Genomic DNA, 19239 nt, shown 5'->3' with positions numbered 1-19239 from the left:
GTTATTTCCTTAACGTAACTATAGGTCTTTTATTACACTTTCTAAGGAGTTAAAAAAAAGAGTTGAGTACTTTGGATTTTGATGTAATTTTTTTTTTTTTTAAAAATTTCCAAGCGCTTCAGAAATTAAGCTAATAACAAATGAAACACTAATAATGATTTAGGAATACTGCAACCCACTTAATAAGATAGTAAATAGCACTATGTTCATAAGATTTTAGTTTAATGTATAAAAATTTCCAATTTCATTTGCTAATGCAAATAGAATATCAAAGACGTTATAGTCAGTCAATTAAATATTTACTGTATTCAGACGATACAAAATTTGTCATTAAATGTGTTGATAAAGATAACTGTGGGAGTAAAAAAAAACAATAAATTTAAATTTATAATCATGCTTGAATTTTGACTTTAAAAGGGGAAGTACATATATGCATTACGTAATTCTAGAACTTCAGTAATTAATCTCCAAGTAACCAATTGTTAAACATTTAGAATGATAATGCTGACGCTCAGCCATATTGCGCATTTCCAACCTCCCCCCAGCGCCAGTCGCTCCGTTACCCACGATGTCAACAGAATTTAGAATTTGATGTTTAAATGCGTTTGTATTTTACGACTTCCAAACATACTCGTATTGCAAAATTAATTTGTAGTCAACAGTATCAGAAAAATGCGGGGCAAAATACTGCTATCCAACGTCGACTTGCACAAACTCCGCGATGTAATTTTCGCGCACTGCCGTCTGAACGCCGCGTTGCCGAGCGGGAACAAGTCACGTGACACGCCCTCTTTTATCGAACGGCTACTTTCATCCTTTCTGACGCATCGGAAATTTGCAACAAACCTCCCTCGGAAACCGTTGTCCTTTCCCGCCGCTGCTGCTCCAGCCTCTATTATTTCTCTGTGCGCGAGCTTTCTACCTAATTCTCGATCCAATTCCTTATGACCTGTTCTCTTCCCGAACTTTGGAACGCCAGAAAAAGACATTTCGAAGACGATAATCAATTTAATTTTCCCGAAGTATCCTGCAAGGGTCGAGATGGTCCCGCTCCGTGCGCTTGGTGATGTGGACGATCCGAACGCCCATGCACTGAATTATTGCTCTGCTTTGCTCTGGACTACTCTGTGCATGTTTGATACATGTTTGATGTGTTAATTCCTGGTCTGTATTGCACAATTAGTTGAACTTAATTACCGCTACCAGAAAACATCGTCTCGTAAATAGTTTGAAAAAGAAAGTTGTTTTGCCATATGTCATAGACCTGATATACTTTGCGCGTCCTTCGCAAAGGTGACTGTACTCGGTAACTATTCGATCTTCACACACATTTTAGTATATTTTCGTTTCTCAATTTTTCTGAGCTTATAACAATTCATCTGTCACTGGCCCATTTATTCGCATTGGTACAGCTATTCATACAGTATCAGATAAAGACACGCGTTTAAATGCTCCGGTGAAAATTACCTTCTGCATTTTCACCCGCATAGCCACAATCTCATTACCTTAATCACACACACAGGTATTCAGATCGAGCTGAACAGCTAAAAAAATAACCTAAAAAAAACTCACAAACTAAAGCTTTTGGGAGACAATTTTCAACTTTTTATAAATGTTGACAAATCTACATTTCTCAAAAAGTTACAATCATTCGTCGTGTTATTAGAATACGAGAGCTTATTGAGGTGATAGTTTATATATATATTTCTAAAGAGTCAAAGGTTGTTCATTAAATAAAGTTATCTATTTATTTATTTATTTATTTACAATAAAAAAAATTGCGTTTTTAATCTGTAAATAGATTATTTGCATCACAGAACTGACAGCTGAGAAGGAAGAAAGAAAAGATAATCAGACTTTGTTCTACTTTGATTTGTAAATTAGAAGTACTGAGAAAAGCTGCATCATGCAACCTCTGGAAAGCGAACCGATGAGAGCAGAGGGTGTAGGGAAAAGTGCATCGAATATTGACATCAACAGCACCCTTAAGGCTGGGCCGTTTCTGTCCACTCATCCCCAAAGCAAACGGGAGCATTATTGGGAGTTATTCTGGGAGCATAAACACACTACTGTGACACTATGCTTCGTGTTTTGGTCTTTTGGAACATGCGTCGCTTTCTTGGGTCCGACCCTGCTGGATCTCGGATGCAAGACCGGAACCGTTTTCTCGACTATGTCCTGGGTGTTCTTCAGCCAATCTCTATTCATTCTGCTGGGGTCAGCATGTGCAGGTTTTATGCTGAAGAGGTGAGTGACCTCTTTATTAATACTGAAGTTTTAAAGATTTTCTTTAAAAAGATTTTTGCTTATGACACAAAATGAATTCTGAAAAATTCAATAATTGAGATATCAATAACTAAAATAGTCATACATCATACTACATCATAGGAAATGTAAATTAGAATACTTACATTAAGATTTTGAACAAGGAAATACAATTATTATTCGGAAATAAAAGTTTCATTTGAAAGAGTATTTGCTTGTATTGTTAACGAGTGAGCAATGCTGTAATAATTAGGACCTCATACAATAAAAGGATTGGAAGAGCTACATTATATTTCGGATTTGGCCAGGGAGCAGTTTTGGATGAAGGAAGTGGAGTGGGTAAGAAAATGCGACAGATTTAATGTTTCTATATTGTATCATGAAGGTCTGGGTAATATAAGTTACCAATTGCATTTTTTACTGACTGTCAAGTTTTCTTTTCCAGTGTTTTTCCTTTAGATTGTAATAATTGTAAAGATTATGTAAAATAGATTTATAAAAATCAATCATATAAATGATAAAATTCAGCTGCAACGTGCAAAATGATTGAAATTTAAAATTAAATTCTAAAAAAAATCTTTTTTTTCTCATCCTTACTATTAATTAATGGATTTGGATGATAGTTTTACTAAGTTTTATTAATGCTGCATATAAAATCTTTGGTACATGACAATATTATGCAAATAACGTGGAGTATTTTCATGTACCAGAATTTTATTTACCATACTATTATAAACCTGCATACAAATGAAACATAAACGCTCATTTGCGTAAACTTACCATGAAAATCTCTAATTTAAACAATATTTTCAATTGTTCTTATGAAAATATAGAAAAATATTTTCAAGAGTCTTTTTGAAGACAGCTTCAATCAATTTTTTTTCACTTTTCCGAAGTCATTAATTAGTTAAACATTTAAAAATAAATAATGGAACATAATTACATAACTAATTTTCACGAAGCAGAAATAAAGACAAGTGTGAAGTTTTATACTTATGAGCTACACTTTTGTGAGAATTTCTTTATAACATTTTCAAATCAATTCCTTTACATTTAATTCATTTTTGTGACTACTTTCCCATACGTTACGCATCAAATTTAATAGCTGTAATATGGATCTTTTGTTAGTTCATAAAACTAATGCACCATTAAAAAAATTATAGGAGACATTTCAATAGAAAAATGTAATTTTATTTAAAGTACGACGTTTGTTAAAACTGAATTAAAACTAACGAGGCTGTACTTCAATGTGATAAATACTTGATGTTAATTCAAAAGCTTTAAATAAGCCAATTTCACCCATTAATTAATAAAGCAAACTGTACAGTCTACTTATTTTGACGTACTATGAATTTTCTCGTTTATTCAGGATTAGCATGTCAAAACTAAATAAAGAATATGAAATAATAATAATAATAATAAATAAATGAACTATTGCTGACTATAGAGTTGACAGCTACCAGTGTTCTTCTGTTACATCAATGGTGCTCTTCAGTTTAATTTATTTTATCAATGTTTCGACGCTGATTGCAATGCTTTACTTCAGTGATCTTATGAATTGATCACTAGTAACGATAAGTCACCAGTGACCAACAGGTCTGATGATCACCAGTTTAGTTTCTTTTATTTTAAAAACAGTTCAAATGTACTCCAGCCTCACATTTGGTGATCTATTAACCGAAATCTGACTTCCCGTAACCATCAGAACAAAACCTGAAAACTTTCAGATTTTATATTACGCCCAAGGGGACATTTTTTTAACTTTTTGTGTGTTACCTTTATTTATTAAATATCATGCTCTCGAGTACTTAAGGCATAAAATTCAATCCAACAGCAATACAAGCAAAATATTAAAAAAAAAAAATATCTTTAGAATTTCCGATACACAGTCTCGCGCGCTGGAAATAGAGACTTTTTTTTTTTTGTTTGTTTTTTGTTCAGTGTTGTCATTGCTCGCTTTGAAATGGCTGAGTCTGTTAATCAAAAACTGATTAAGTTTTACAGAATATGAACTAGATAATAAAAGAAATTTGAAATTTCCGATACATAATCTCGCGCGCTGGAGATAAAAATGTGTCTTTTTCCGCACAGTGTTGCCACTGCTCTCTTTGAAATCGTTCAGTTTCTTAATAAAAAACTCATAAATGCTTTACAAAACATGAAATAGATAATAAAACAAATTCCAAATTAGGGCTTCAGATGCCCATGTTTGGTGGAGGATTACATTATTCAAAATTTGATGTCTCTAGGTACCGTTGTTTTATCACAATGCGAGAAACATGCATACATTTATGCAGATTCTTCATTATTTAATTTCTTTAAATATAACACAGGGCTATAATATTTGGTGGCAACAATTTGAAAAGTCAAAAGGGCATTTGGACTAATGCCCTTTTGACTAAAAAGAATAATAATGTTCTCTGGAGTTAGGCAACTTAGAAATTTTTAGAATGAATAACTGCTGCTGAGCCACCCTAACTTAACAAAAATGCCGCATTTATTAACGCCACGTACAGATGAAGAAGAACGATTCGTCTTTTATGGTTTTTAAGGGAAGAACCCGACTGAAATTCACGAATATATGGACTTTCATCTTTCTGGAAAGATTCATGGGAGCCAACATATCGATTCTTCTATAAATCTTCAACCGATCATTTGTATCCTGTTAGAAAACATATTTTTATGAACAATGTGTACTAAAAACGGAAGAAATATGTTGAGAAGTTTCGGTCCTTGTATGGGGGGGGGAGGAATCTGAAAGCTTTCAGCGCTGGGAGCATAATTGACAAGTGCACATCAGTATCGCCATTGAAGGAGGGGTTTAAAAAAAAGCACCAATGAGCTTCTATTGCTGTTGTGACACTGAGTTTTTGGAAATATGCATATAAGCGCATGATGTTGTTTATGTTTTATTAGTCCAAAGGGATTTGAATCCCGAAGGACTATTAGTTTCGTTTTGGCATTTTGCGTCGGACGGATAAATGTCGGTTCACTTTTCAAACTGTTGCCATAAAATGTTAGAGTCCTGCATTATATTTGAAGAAATTAAATAATGAAAATCTGCGTAAATGTATGTATATTTCTCACATTGTCATAAAATAACGGTACATAGAGTCATCGAATTTTGAATAACGTAATCCTCCAACGAATATGAGCATGTGGAAGACCAAATTTGAAATTTGAAATTTGTTTTAGGATCGATTTCCTATTTTTTAAAACTTTGACGAATTTTTGATTAACAAACTCAAGGATTTCAAAGCGAGCAATGGCAACGTTGCTCGCTTTGAAACATTTTTATCTCCAGCGCGTGAGTCTCTGTATCGGAAATTCTAAAGATATGCTCGTTTTAAAACTATTTTGCGATATTGCTGTTGCACTGGATCTTATGGTTTAAGTGCGAGGAACATGATATTTAATAAAGAAAGGTAACACACAAAATGTTAAAAAACGCCCCTTTGGACGTAATTTAAAATCTGAAACATTTCAGTTTTTTTTTTTTTTTTTTTTTTTTTTTTTGTATTTGTTTCGCAGTTATAAATTTATGGCGTATAAATGCTACTATTATTTTTGTAGAAAATCTTGTAGTGTCTTGTAGTAATCTTTTATAAGTTTATTTGATGGTCAACATTCTACTTTCCCGCGGATTAATGTTCATGTTCATGGCATATTATATGGAGAAAATTATAGCCTTGAATATTATGCATTTACTAACACCTATGAATTAAGAGAATTCAAGTGTATAATTTTTTTAATTGATCTGAGAATAATTGGAAGTGTTACAATGCTTGTATTCCTTTGCTTTTGAAAGAGTAAGATTCAAAATATATATTTTGAATGACCTGATTATTATTATTGTTAATATTGAAAGTTATATATGAATAAATGAAATATATTCGTTGTGAATAAGATAAATTAATCCTGTTTGAAGAGTTTTTCTTGTGCAGACATTACATTTAAGAGTCAACAGTTATTAATGTGAATTTTAACACACTAAATGGGTAGGAATGCAAATTAGGAAAGTTCAGCTGTGCATTGGCTGTTATTATAGAACATCTTTTTCATATAGACTGCAATAAAAGTGTTAAGACTTCTACTATTTACATATATAATTTTGCTTATATTTGATCTAACTTCACACTGAAAATTTTCGCAAGAAATACACGATGTTTTAATTATTTTGTACAGGAAATTGCGTGGCAAAACATTTTCAACCATCTTGCTTTAAAAGCGCGATAAAGGTCATGTGAAATGACAAAAATATTACTAAAAGCCCATTGGTCCATTCTAAAAGCCACTTCCCCCGGTGGTGATAAAGATGTTCACTTACGAAATATACGCCCCGGTAGACAAAATGCTTAGCGCCAGCCCTGTGTACTAGCATACTTAAAATTTATGAATAGTTCTAGATCTAATACAAAAGCATTAAACATGGTCCACCCTAGTCGGGTCCCACCTGTTTCTTTCTACAAGATTTCGACAAAAGTCCTGCTATAATCAGAATGCATGCTATAATTCCTTATGTAAATCGTTTATTCATAGAAATGTTATCCAAGAGTACGAAAATGCTCAACTATTTTCCAGATTTACTCCCAAGTGTGGATAATTTCAGTTTTAGGTGATACCTGGAATAGTGCAATTTGCTTTTCAAAACACATTTCAATTTATTCATCAATATCTTGCAATATGAATGACAAATATTTAATATTTTGTTGCTTGCAAAAGGTAACAGATTCGATTAAAGGGTTTTAAAGCAGCATAGTATAAACTCAGCATACATATTTATCTTTTTTTGAATTTTTTTTGAATTAAATTAACTTCAATAACCACCCATATGTAAGTTTTCAAAAGGAAATTTTTGTGATCTATTGTAATATTGGCCTAAATATTAGATACATGATAAATATTCAAAAATCACGTTTTTTGTCAGTATCAAAGATATATTGAATGAGAAATATAATATATATATGTATTTTATATTTCTCTAAAGACGTTACAGAACTGAAGAACATATGAATTAGAAAAATAGGAAGGAATATAAGAATTTGACTAGAAATTACTGAATGATCTAAAATTCACTGAGTTCGAAAATAAGTTTTTCTAATACTTGCGCAATAACTGCAAATATAAGATAATAATAATTTATTTACTAAAGAAAATGTACTTTGTAGGGAAAAAAAAAAAAAAAAAAAAAAAAAAAGAGACAGTTCTTTATCTCCCGTTCTACTGGGCCGATTGACGAATTCAACTTGCGTTTTTCATGTCTCGAGAATGCGACTTAGGATATGTATTAGATTTATATATATAATTGTTCTAATATAGGTATTTTGTCACAAAATTGGGCTTCTTTTGAAATGACATGCCAATTTTTTTTTTCCATATTTCGATTCTAGGACTCCAATTATCCCAAACTGCTAAGTTTTGTAAAACTCGCAGGAGTCGATTTAAAAAAATTAGCTCTCGAAATTTTAGCTCCTCAATGTTAATTGAGTTTGATCTATATTTATTAATATCTCTTTTTTAATTGAACTTGATTCCTTCTTCCAAAATTCGAAATTTAGGCTTAATCCAAATATAATTAGCATATTTTTATGCCTTATTTTAAAAATTTGTATTTTAAAATATTTTTTATAAATTTTTCGAAAACATTTTTGTATCATAACCTATAAAATTTTTAACATCATCTTAAAGTAGATGTATTTCTAAGCATATCTGCAAAGAACTAGAGATTTTAATTCAAAATTTCCTAAGATATACGTGAACTTACATATTGGCGGGTTTTGAAATTTCGGCACATTTTTGCGCGATAATAACGCCAAATGTGGTTTACGCACTTTATTAAAATTATTTGAAAGCACGAACGATGACCTTTTTTCATCTTGTACCAATAAAAAAAAAAAAAAAAAGGAAAGGAAGATAGGTTCCTATAAATTAAGAAGTTTGCCAAGTGAATTATTCTTGGCGCAAACTGAAAAAAAACAAACAAAAAAATACGCCAAGATAAATTTTTAAACTCCTCCATAAATTTCTTGCTAAAAATTACAAAATTTAATATCTAGGCATAATTTGAACGGTAGAATCAAAATATGGAAAAAAAATTCGTATGTCATTTCAGAAGAAGTCATTTTGTGTCAAAATACCTATATTATAACAGTGCTATATATAAATCTAATTTATATCTGAAGTCGCGCTTCCGAGACATGAGAAAAGCAATTTGAATTTCGTCAATCGGCCCAGTAGAATGGGAGATATAGGAACTGTCCCTCCACCCCCCTTTTTTTTGGCACAGTGTGCATATGTGGTTGAGCAGTACCTGGAAGGATAAAACCAGAAAATATTACAGTCATATATTACTGTGTTCATTTCAGTCATGGCTATTAAATAATTTAAGGAACTTATCTATTTGTATTACATGTCACATTATACAACAACTCCAACTGCTTTTGGAAATATGTACTAAATTTTAACATCCTTCATTATTTGTTCCTTTTGGTGGCATGAGCCTTTTAGTAGTATTCCAATCCATATACAGTCTCCTATCATGTGTTCCTTAGAATTTGGACGGGCCCACCAGCGGCCGAGCGGTAAAGTCGCTGAACACTGGTAGTTCGGTTCGAGGCTCGAATCCCGCACGGGCTGGATGCATGGGTGTTTTCGTGGTTTTCCCATGTGTCACGTGTATACGAGCCAGTTCCCTTAGAAAGTCCTCCACGAAGGCATCCCTCCCCGTAGGCAGATAGCCCTCGAGTCTTTGCCGTAATTAAATAACCTAACCTAATAACCTAGCATTTGGACGTTATTGTTCTAATGACATTCGCTGCTTGTTATTTAAGCTGCAGAGTCACATTATTTGGCATTACCTAATCATGTTCTTTTACATATCCCCAAAGAAAAAGCTGAAAAGTATTACGGAAGGATACAAAGTTGACCATTTAATCATAGGCAAAATTTTCTCGAATTTATAGAAATGTAAGTATATTTTGATGTATTATATTAAATATATCTGAAACAATTTTATTTTTCGTAAGTTATAATTAAGTAACATGCTGCTATTCGCAGTTTTAAATAGAATGGCATACTAAAGAACATGCATTCTGAAATCTGTTGTTTATGCTAAGAAAAGTAAGGTCGAATTGAAAGAGCACCTGTATAAATTTATCATTAAACAGACATATTCCCCATTAAACTCGAGATGTGATTTATGAGTGTACATTTTCCCATTTACTTCCAGTGTAGTAAAGATTGCCTTATAGGTTTATCCAGATGGCACTCGAATTTATTATTTTGAAAAACACAATATTTTTACCTCCAACGATCTATATATTTGTTCCCTCTTTCTTGTATTTTACTATTTCTGTACTTATAATTTAGGTTATGTTTTTTAAATAATTTAGAAATTAGCAATTATTAGCCTAAAGAGGCAATTTGCTCAGAAGAGCTATTAATTTCGTTTCGGCATTTTGCGTTGTTTCATTTTAAATGTTCGCTTCACTTTTCAGATTATTGCCAACAAATATATTATCGTCCTATATTATAAAGAAATTAAATAATGAAGAATCTGCATGAATGTGTGTATGTTACATAGAGCCATCAAATTTTGAATAACGTAATCTTCCACCCAAACATGGCCACCTGGACTCGCGATTTTCAAATTTGTTTTATTATCTAGTTCATATTTTGTAAAAATTTTAAGAATTTATGATTAACAGACCATTCCAAAGTGAGCAATGGCAACACTGAACGGAGAACGAAAAAAAAAGAAAAAGAAAAAGGAAAAAGTCTTTATCTCCAGCGCGCGAGACTGCATATCGGAAATTCTAAAGATATGCTCTTTTTAAATAGTTTGTGCTATTGCTGTTGAATTTAATTTTATTGTTTAAGCGCGAAGAACATGATATTTAATAAATAAAGGTAACACATAAAACGTTAAAAAAAAAAGACCCTTTGGGCGTAATATAAGATCTGAAAGCTTTCATATTTTTATATTTTTAATTACAGTTTTTTATTCTTATTTTCAATCAATTTTCGTCAGTATAAAAGCATAATTTTGTTTAATCATGCCTGAGATTGCTGAACTAGGTTTATTTACCATGCACTGGAATAAATTATATCTAAAACTATGTCGTTTACACAAGATAAATGAAATTTTACCATTCCATAATAAAATTAGATAACAGTATATATACTGTTATTCTTGGTTTCTAAATTCTTATACTTCGCGCAAACGATAAAAAATAAAGAAGTTTAATTTTAATTCATTTAGATTATTAACTAATTGAACAAAACTAAATGAGTAATACCCACATTCATGTAGCGTAACGTTCATTTGAGATTCTTTCAAGTTTTCCGAATTTTACATCTGCTAAATTCAGGGTATGTGTCAGCAAAACTAAAACCGCTTTGATTTTCTAATTCACATATCTATGAAATTAGAAGCTAACTCACAGAAAGAGGAAAAGATGTATAGCTCTTTATTTTATGAGATTCTGAAAACTGTAGAATTTTCTCTCGCTTTCTAATTTTCTTCTTTATGTTTTCCTAGTTTGAATTGTCTAGGAAAGCTGCAAAATTTCTTCTTCAACTTATTTTAGAATAAATTTCAGGCCATATAAATATATGCTGGATAATTTTACGTTATATTTCTTTGACTAGATTGGATTCTTATATTCGAAATAAAGCAAATCGTATAACATGTTTTCATGCATCATTAATAAATTGAGCATAATGGAAAACGTCATGGACTGTTGTTTTCAAAATTTAAGCTACTTATCTATATTCCCATTCAATTTTTCAGATTAGGGAAAAGCAGAGTTTTTATTGTTGAAGTAAATTCAAAGGAAAGCATTTACCCCCCCCCCCAAAAAAAAAGAGGCTCATTAAGTTTTTCATAACATTTTTGATGAGAGTATTTATAAGAAAGTATTTTTCATTTAGGTTATAAGGTCCCTTATTCTCCCGTCTTAGCATGTCTTCGTGGTGTAATGGCCAGCACACTCGGCGCGTATTCGAGAGGTCCGAGATTCGAGTCCTGGCGAGGGCATTGTTCATTTTTCAAGTCTCTCAGCACCAAAAATCCTAATGTCTTTACAAGATTAAGAGGTATTTAACTACCGTTTTCGTAGTTCTGCAAGTATCATAAATAATAGATTGTAATTGTTTAATTATTATAGAACATTTTAGAACTTTAGATTTATAAATACAGTAGCGGATATCCTTTACGGAGTATCTTTTTAAGGTATTTCATTGTTATTAATATGCTACGCGTGAAGAAACCACGGAACATCATACTACATGTCCATTCAACGGTTAAGACTAGAAGTGTCAGCACGTTGGGTGCGTATACTGGAGGTCCGTGGTTCGATTCCCTGTGAAGGAGTTGCTCATTTTTCATTTCTTCCTGTTTCAAAAATAACTTAATGACTCTATAGTGGCGCCCGAACTAAAAGGGTGGTGGATGATAATTCTCCACACACATGCTTTGGCGATTGGGTCCCCTAAAAAAAAAAACCAGTCGCCCTTTAAAAGGGGGAGTATATAAGGTATTTCTCCTGCCTTCTGAGCATGTCTTCGTAGTGTAGTGGTCAGCAGGCTGCGCGCGTATTCCAGAGGTCCGTGGTTCGATTCCTGGCGAAGGCGTTGCTCATTTTTCACTTCTGTTGTTTAAAAAAAAAAAAAAAAAAAAAAAAAAAAAAAATTCTCTACAACCTTTTGCCATCTTTTTGGCAACTTCATGATTCCGCGCTCATAGAACGTCTGACTTTTATCAGCAAAAAACTTAATCAAGTGCGATTTGAGGTCATCGCTATTGTTGAAATTTTTACCGTTTAAGAACTTTGTAAACTTCGAAATAAATGCTGAAAGATGGGGCCTACATGGGGATGCAAAATCACTTCCCAACCAAGCTCCAATAATTTCGTACGTATTGCTAAATACAGAGGAGACTTCGCGTTGTCGTGGTGGAACACGGTTCCTTCGCGATTTGCTAATTCTGGTCTTTTCTCTTTGATTGCTTCCTTTAGTTTCATAAACTGCTGGCAGTAAAGATGTGAGTTGATTGTTTGGTTGCTTGGAAGCAGCTTAAAATACACAATACCTTTGTAATCCTACAAAATTGGCATCAGTATGATCTTTTTCTGATGCAATTTAGCTTTCGATATATCATCTTTCTCGATTAATGATATTGTAGACGACCCATTTTTCATCACTAGTGACAATTTGTTTCAGGAAAGGGTCGGTGGCATTACGTTTGAAATGGGTGTCTCAGATATTGATTCATTGTGGATGCGAGTTTCCTTCGATTCATGGGGAACTCAACTATCGAGCTTCTTAACGATTCGAAAACATTTTACAATTTTCAATTATTAAGTGTGATACATTTAACCTTTTCGCAATTTCTCTCACAGTTATATGACGATCCGATTCAATTATGGCTTTAATTTTGTCATCATCAACTTCAGAAAACCGATCAGAACGTTGGTTGCCTTCAAGTGAAAAATCTCCATAACGAAATTGTTTAAACTAATTAGGACAAAAGCGTTCTATAAAGCGATCAACATAATGAACTTCACATATTTCTTTGTGAGTTTCCGCTGCTTCCTTGCCTTTATAAAAATAAAAAAGTAAAATGTGACGAAAATATTTACTTTTTCACCCCACGTTGAAACTCAACGTAAACTAAAAGTCGTAAACAAAAATACACGGTACTTGTTTCCATAGCAACCTAAAAGTATCAGCTACCAAAACTTAAAACAAAAGTACATATATATATAATTTGCAGAAGAATAAAAAACGAACATAACACTATCCATTTGTGCGAACTGAAGTTACTTTCTTGGTAACCCAATAATTATTTCAGCATTTCTAAGTCAGTATAAAAGAAAATCAATCATACTGAATAACGTAGGAAATGTTTTCAGGTACGATTTAAGTCATAACTTAATATTTGAAATTTTAACATTGTTTTTCATACGATCTTAAACCTCATCCTCTTTGTTTCTTTTATTTTAACTATGATGAAATTAACTTCCGATTTTCGTTAACTAAGGGTAAATGTAATTTTCAATTTTTTTTCAAGTTTCAGACAAATTTCTAATGAAATCCAAGTGAAGTCGGCATTGCTGTACCATTTATTATCCACTTCCTATTAACTGCACTTTGTTTTCATATCTCTGTGTATAAGCATGAAATAAATGCCCTGTCCACCCCTCAAAAAAGAATCTTGTAACTAATAGGGAATGTGAACAATGTCTGCAAAGAAACTAATATTAAACTGATATCCGAGAGCATCACGGATCTATTCCTTTTATTGATCAATAACTCGTCTCTGATTTTGTTAATGATTCATTAAATGACCTATCATTCGCCTATTAGATATTCGACGAGAATAAGAGAGGAATTCATCGATCATTTAGCTATTTCATCACGAGAACGGTGCCCAGTGGCCGAGCGGTAAAGTCGCTGAACACTAGTAGTATGAGCCGGCATTCAAATCCCGGCAAATGGGCTGACTGCATGGGCGTTTTCGTGGTTATCCTCGTGCGTGACGTGTATACGAGCCAGTTTTCCTTAAAAAGTCTTCCACGAAGGCACCAATCCCCTTAGGCAAACAACCGTCGACTTCTATTTTATTAAATAGAAGCGAAATCATCGCGAGAACGACCACAAGCAACCAACCCTTGCACATGAGTCGAAACCTTCGCTTACCATTATTCTGACCAATTGATAAATGAGAATAATGACCGCCAAATAACTGGGGCAGTTGTAACAAAAATCTATACTATTAAAACCTGTGCAGGTCTGTTTGTTTATTTGTTTGTGGCATCATCTCTTCCGGAACGGTGGGCAGTTGAGTTTAAACAGAGGTACCCGCCGGATTCCAAAAATTCGTGCGAAGAACATTTCGACCATTCTCATCTTCCTACGACTTTAATCAGCCGAAATATTAATTAAAAACTCCGAAAACGCTGATTTTTGCACACATTTCTCAGAGTACAATCTCGCTCGCTGGAGACAAAAATCTGCTTTATTTCGAAAATTGTTGCCACTGTTCGTTTTCAAATCGTAGAGTTTGATAATAAACAATTTGTAGTTTTTACAAAATAAGAAATAACATTGCCAAATATTAAGCATATTATTATTTTATATTGTCACATTCTGACGTTGGAAAAAGCCCGCGATTGCATGTGACGTCATTGCAAATCAAAATTTTTCGTTAATGTTAGCATTTTAAATAAGAAGCTGCTGTTGGCAACTGCTTTGTTTCGCGTTAGAATAACTGACATGATATGTTTTTGCCACGTTAATTCTTTCAATGATATTGAGAAGAAGTTGTTATATTACATTAAATTTAAATCATGATGTCATATGTATTAAGCTGAACTGTCAAAAGTTTTTGTTTCCTGGATTGGCAACAAAAAAAGTATTTACGGATGAGATACATTCCGATGACCTCATTGATCTCGTGGCTTATGTATACCTTTTGTAAACAAACAATGCAGATGACCTCAGAGACCACGTGACTTATGTACAGCTAATGCAAACAAGTAAGATCATTCTTCCTCTTCTTCTTTGCGGAATGTATCTCATTGGATATTGCTTGGAAAGAATGAACTAATTTTATTTATAAATATATATATATATATATGTAAGAAAAATAAAGAACATGTAACAGATTAAATTAGCAACGTAAATTTATCTTCTCAATTTTAAAAATAGTAAACTCTTTCTGCACTGCGTCATTTCTAGTTAATTCCATGTCATATGACCCTGTAAGATTCCAACCTGTGTACCTTTAAGTTATAGTTAAAATTGAGGAGCCTTAAGAACTGATAAGCGAATAATCGCTTCAGTTCGTGAGACATAGAACAAAACGTGAGAAGGGTTAAATACCCTTCATTATTCCAAATAAAGTCTAACAGATGACTCCTTTCTTGGAGTTACAATAAAGCCTCCACTCGGGTTTGAACTCAGGAAACTAAAACTAATCTAACTAAAAAGCTATAGCCGAAGCTATCAAGATTCTAATAGAGTTGGCCTCTTAACGCTAATTAACAGCGAAGCTATCAAGGGCCTAAAGTACGGCCAATCGTAGAAATAGCTTAAAGAGAGTATAGCCAAAAAGGCGTACGCGCGCTAATCAGAATCTCTGGCTCTCTCTGGCAAAGTCAGTAGAGCTTCGCAGTTAAATAATTCTCCTCATTTGCATTCAAACGCGATTCTGATAATACGTTCTGGCCGGAAGATGTAAGCTGAAATTCAGGAAGATAGGAAAGTAACTTTTAACTAAAAAATAACTGTTAGAAAATTAACATAAACCTTAGAACTCTTACATAATTCTGGTAATATAAATGGAACTAAAACTCAAGCAGCCAACAGTAATTTTACAGCAATATTAACTATCCAATCAAAATGCATTGAGAACCAAAACTAAGTCTGAATTAAGATTTCATCCTGAACATTACGCACTTGCTTTCTACGCTTTAGTTCCGGCTGGATTGCTGCCTGTCTGCTCCTACTAGCTTACCGCAAATTTATCTAAAATGTAAGCTTTTTGGAATAGGCACATTTAATGTGCCAAGTTGATTGTGGTCACAACATGTTTCTGAAATAAAAAATGAAGATTTAATCTGCTTTCGCCTCCAATTTCTTATTTATTATGGATTAACACTTCTACGCCATCAAAATTCTGCCAGTCATTTACTTCTGAGTTTGATTTTATTATATATTTATTATATAATTTATTTACTAAATAAATATTCATTATATTATCTCCTAAGATTAATTTTAGTAGAATTATCTTAAAAGAGTGAATCCATAGTTAGTAAGTTCAATTCCGAAAATTGTTTTAAAGTAACTTTAATGTAAATTTTTTAAAAATGTTTAACGGGGACTTGAATTAAATCATGAATAACAAAATTTCAATTGTAAAAAGAAATAAATCAAAAGTAAGTAATTAAATTAAAAGCAAGTAATCATTGCCATTGATCGGAAATTAGTTGACTTTTCAAGAGGAACAAACCAACTCCCGTTCAATGAACAATAATTAAGAAATAAATATGAACGTGTTAATTCTCGAAGGGGAACAAACCAACTCCCGTTCAATGAACAATAATTTAGAAATAAATACGAAGGTGTTAATACGAAGGTCTTAATATATATATATAATTTAACAAACATTTTAATACGTAATATATATATATATATTAATTAAGGAAACAAGTACAAAACTTCTCGTGTTCCACGAAGTACACGTTCCACGAAGTTTCATTTGTATTGAAATATTTTTATACATTTTTTTTAGATGTAGATAGAACATGTAAGTTTTGCTTTGGCCACAGCCCGCTAGTATTAATTTAATTTTCGTAAAAAATCAAACTTCCTTAACAGTGCTAGTCTGCTTAGGAACTGCAATTTAAAATTAGTTTTCATTCCATCTACGAGAAAAAAAAAGTTACCTTAAGGAAAATGGCTTACGACTCTAATAGTAAATCTAATATTGTTTACTCCCATAAAACTGGCAATTGTTACAACAGTTGAGGTTATTTTAATTATGTTTACTCTGAGGTAAAAGTCACTAACTTTACTCAGTAAATACTTGTTTTACTGTATTGCTCTATTGTTGTACGTGGGGAAGAACTCTGTGTTTAAATGGCAGGTACTAACGATAAACAGTTTCAAGGAAAAAGACTGCATTTGTCTGAAAGGGTGTTTATTTATATTCCAGTCTCAATATTTCAGATGTGCGTTTGCAGTCTAAGCGTACATTTTAGATTAGTATTAGAAAAATCTGATGCAAAATAGATAGAGCTAATTTAATAGTTGTGAAACTTTACTTTCTGCCTTATGAATAATAATAATAATGATAATTTTGATAATTTTTATCAATAAGCTTTCTGGACGTAGCATGACGTGCTTTGGTAAAACACTGTTTTCATCAGACTTTGTCTGCCGAAACTGTATTAAAAGCACGAGAAACTATTATTTAATATATTTAAAGTAATTTACAGGAGTAGTCGATCCCGTGTTAAATTATATCAAGATCAAGCATTTTTACTTTCTTGTGCGAAGTGAAGGAAGTATTGTAATCGTGAAAAATTTCGGGTATCATATTTCAACGAAATATCCATTTTGACCGCTTTTTCCGTGACGTATGTACGTACGGATAGAATAAAGGACTCTTTTTTCCAAAACTGATTGTAAAATGGATTTAAAATGGATTTTTTTCGTGACGTCTGTAAAATGGTTCTGTCTGTGACGTAAAATTAATATTTTCGTGACGTCTGTAAAATGGTTCTGTCTGTGACGTAAAATGAATATTTTCATGACGTCTGTAAAATGGTGCGTCTGTGACGTAAAAGGAACTTTTCCGTGACGTAGCATAACTGAAGCTGAAATTTTGTATATGGGATTGCTATAATATATAGTTGTGCACTTTCCTTTTATTGCAATCGGTAGTACCAAAAGTGTATTTGGTGTATCCCGTTAGTTCAACACAGCCACCAGATGGCATCACGTGTGCGCCGACAGCGAGAGCGAGGTGAAATATAGATAGATGTTGAGAACTCTGTTAAAATAGCAAGAACGATTAGGCGCTAAGTTGCTATTTAAATACTTAAAGTCATGCTGTATCTAACAAGCGCGAGAACGCGCAACTGTATTGTTATTCAAATTCAAATCTGTAGCTTTTCTATTAATTATTCATTAAATGTCTGTGGTGAAGTGTTATTTACTTAAGGATATCATCTTCAACTCTCCACCCACGTATATATAAAAGGAGGTGTACAGCTAGATGTTAAAGAAGTCCCATATACAAAATTTCAATGTATGTGTCTCGCATAACTCAAAAACGAGTAGCCTCAGACCGTTGAAATTTTGTATATGGGATTGCTATAACACCTAATTGTACACCTTTTTTACAATCGGCTATACCAAAAGTTATATACACAAACCCCTTACCTGGTTTAATAGTTCTCATCCGGCCTTAATTTCCGCAGTCGTTGGTCGCGGTCATATACTTTCAATTACAGAGGTGTTTTAAATGACGAAAATATTCATGTTTTGACAATTTCAAGTTTATAAGAAAAATTAATTTTCGACAAATTGCAAAACCTAACTTTTAATGCGGTCTGCTGTTTCCTATACTTATATTTGTGAAAATTTTTTACTGGTTATAGAAAATAAAATTATAAGAAGTTGGACTCCTGTGCTACAAAAACTGACTGGGCTATTTAATTTCAAAATTTACAGTTTTTGATGCCATTTTCAACTTGATTTGAGGAATCGGTTACTTAAGTTAGAATAGTTTGAGGAAATAAGTTTAAATGAAGTCAGCTAAGAAATGTGTATAATTTAATAGGTGTATAAGGAAGTCATGTGGAGTCCACAACTAATTTTTTTATCAGGGTTGCAAAACTACGAACTGAAAACAATCTAAGGCAGATTTCTTTCAAGGCCCTTATTAAAGTAAATGAAGTATGTATTTATAGGGAAAACGTTAAAGTAATTTCCTTTACTATTTTGCCTTACTTTCTTCTTTTAACGTAATTTCCTTTACTATTTTGTCTTATTTTCTTCTTTTAACGTAATTTCCTTTACTATTTTGTCTTATTTTCTTCTTTTCTCTAAAACTTTCACCGTTAATATTAAGCAGATTTTTTTTTTTTTTTTTTTTTTTTTTTTTAATTCTTTTGCTTAGCATTTAACATGTCGAATTTATGCGCAGTTATCTGTTTATCGCGTTTGTCAATTGCATCATCTGATTTTGAGAACAAGAATAATAATTTACATTCACTCCTAAACCTTTTCAACTGCGCTTCAGTTTAGATTTCGTCAGACCAGTTTAGCATTTTAATAGAATTTCTTATGTGGTTTTGCCGTTACATCTAATACAACTACACCTTTTTTGAGAAAAATTTTCAAATATTTATGCAAAACTGCCGATCTCAAATTCAATTGAATTTTCGTGTTCTACATGTACAT

At 32.5% G+C, this 19239-nt stretch overlaps 1 protein-coding gene across 1 annotated transcript in view; it reads left to right on the top strand.

Moving 5' to 3' along the window:
• Nucleotides 1-817: 817 nt before the first annotated feature.
• Nucleotides 818-19239, top strand: part of LOC118202001 (solute carrier family 60 member 1-like) — a 136394-nt gene continuing 117972 nt past the window's right edge. Inside the window, exon 1 of the mRNA XM_085823286.1 lies at nt 818-2247. Within this exon, the coding sequence (XP_085679412.1) occupies nt 1907-2247 (341 nt within the window). The 5' untranslated portion in view covers nt 818-1906. The remainder of the gene's footprint in view (nt 2248-19239) is intronic.

Source organism: Stegodyphus dumicola, chromosome 9, assembly GCF_044657685.1.
Source record: "Stegodyphus dumicola isolate Sdum_Otavi_A_Nest chromosome 9, ASM4465768v1".
In the NCBI taxonomy this organism is placed as follows: domain Eukaryota; kingdom Metazoa; phylum Arthropoda; class Arachnida; order Araneae; family Eresidae; genus Stegodyphus; species Stegodyphus dumicola.
The sequence above is the reverse complement of the archived record's forward strand: the minus strand, read 5'-3'. Positions and strand labels throughout refer to the sequence as shown.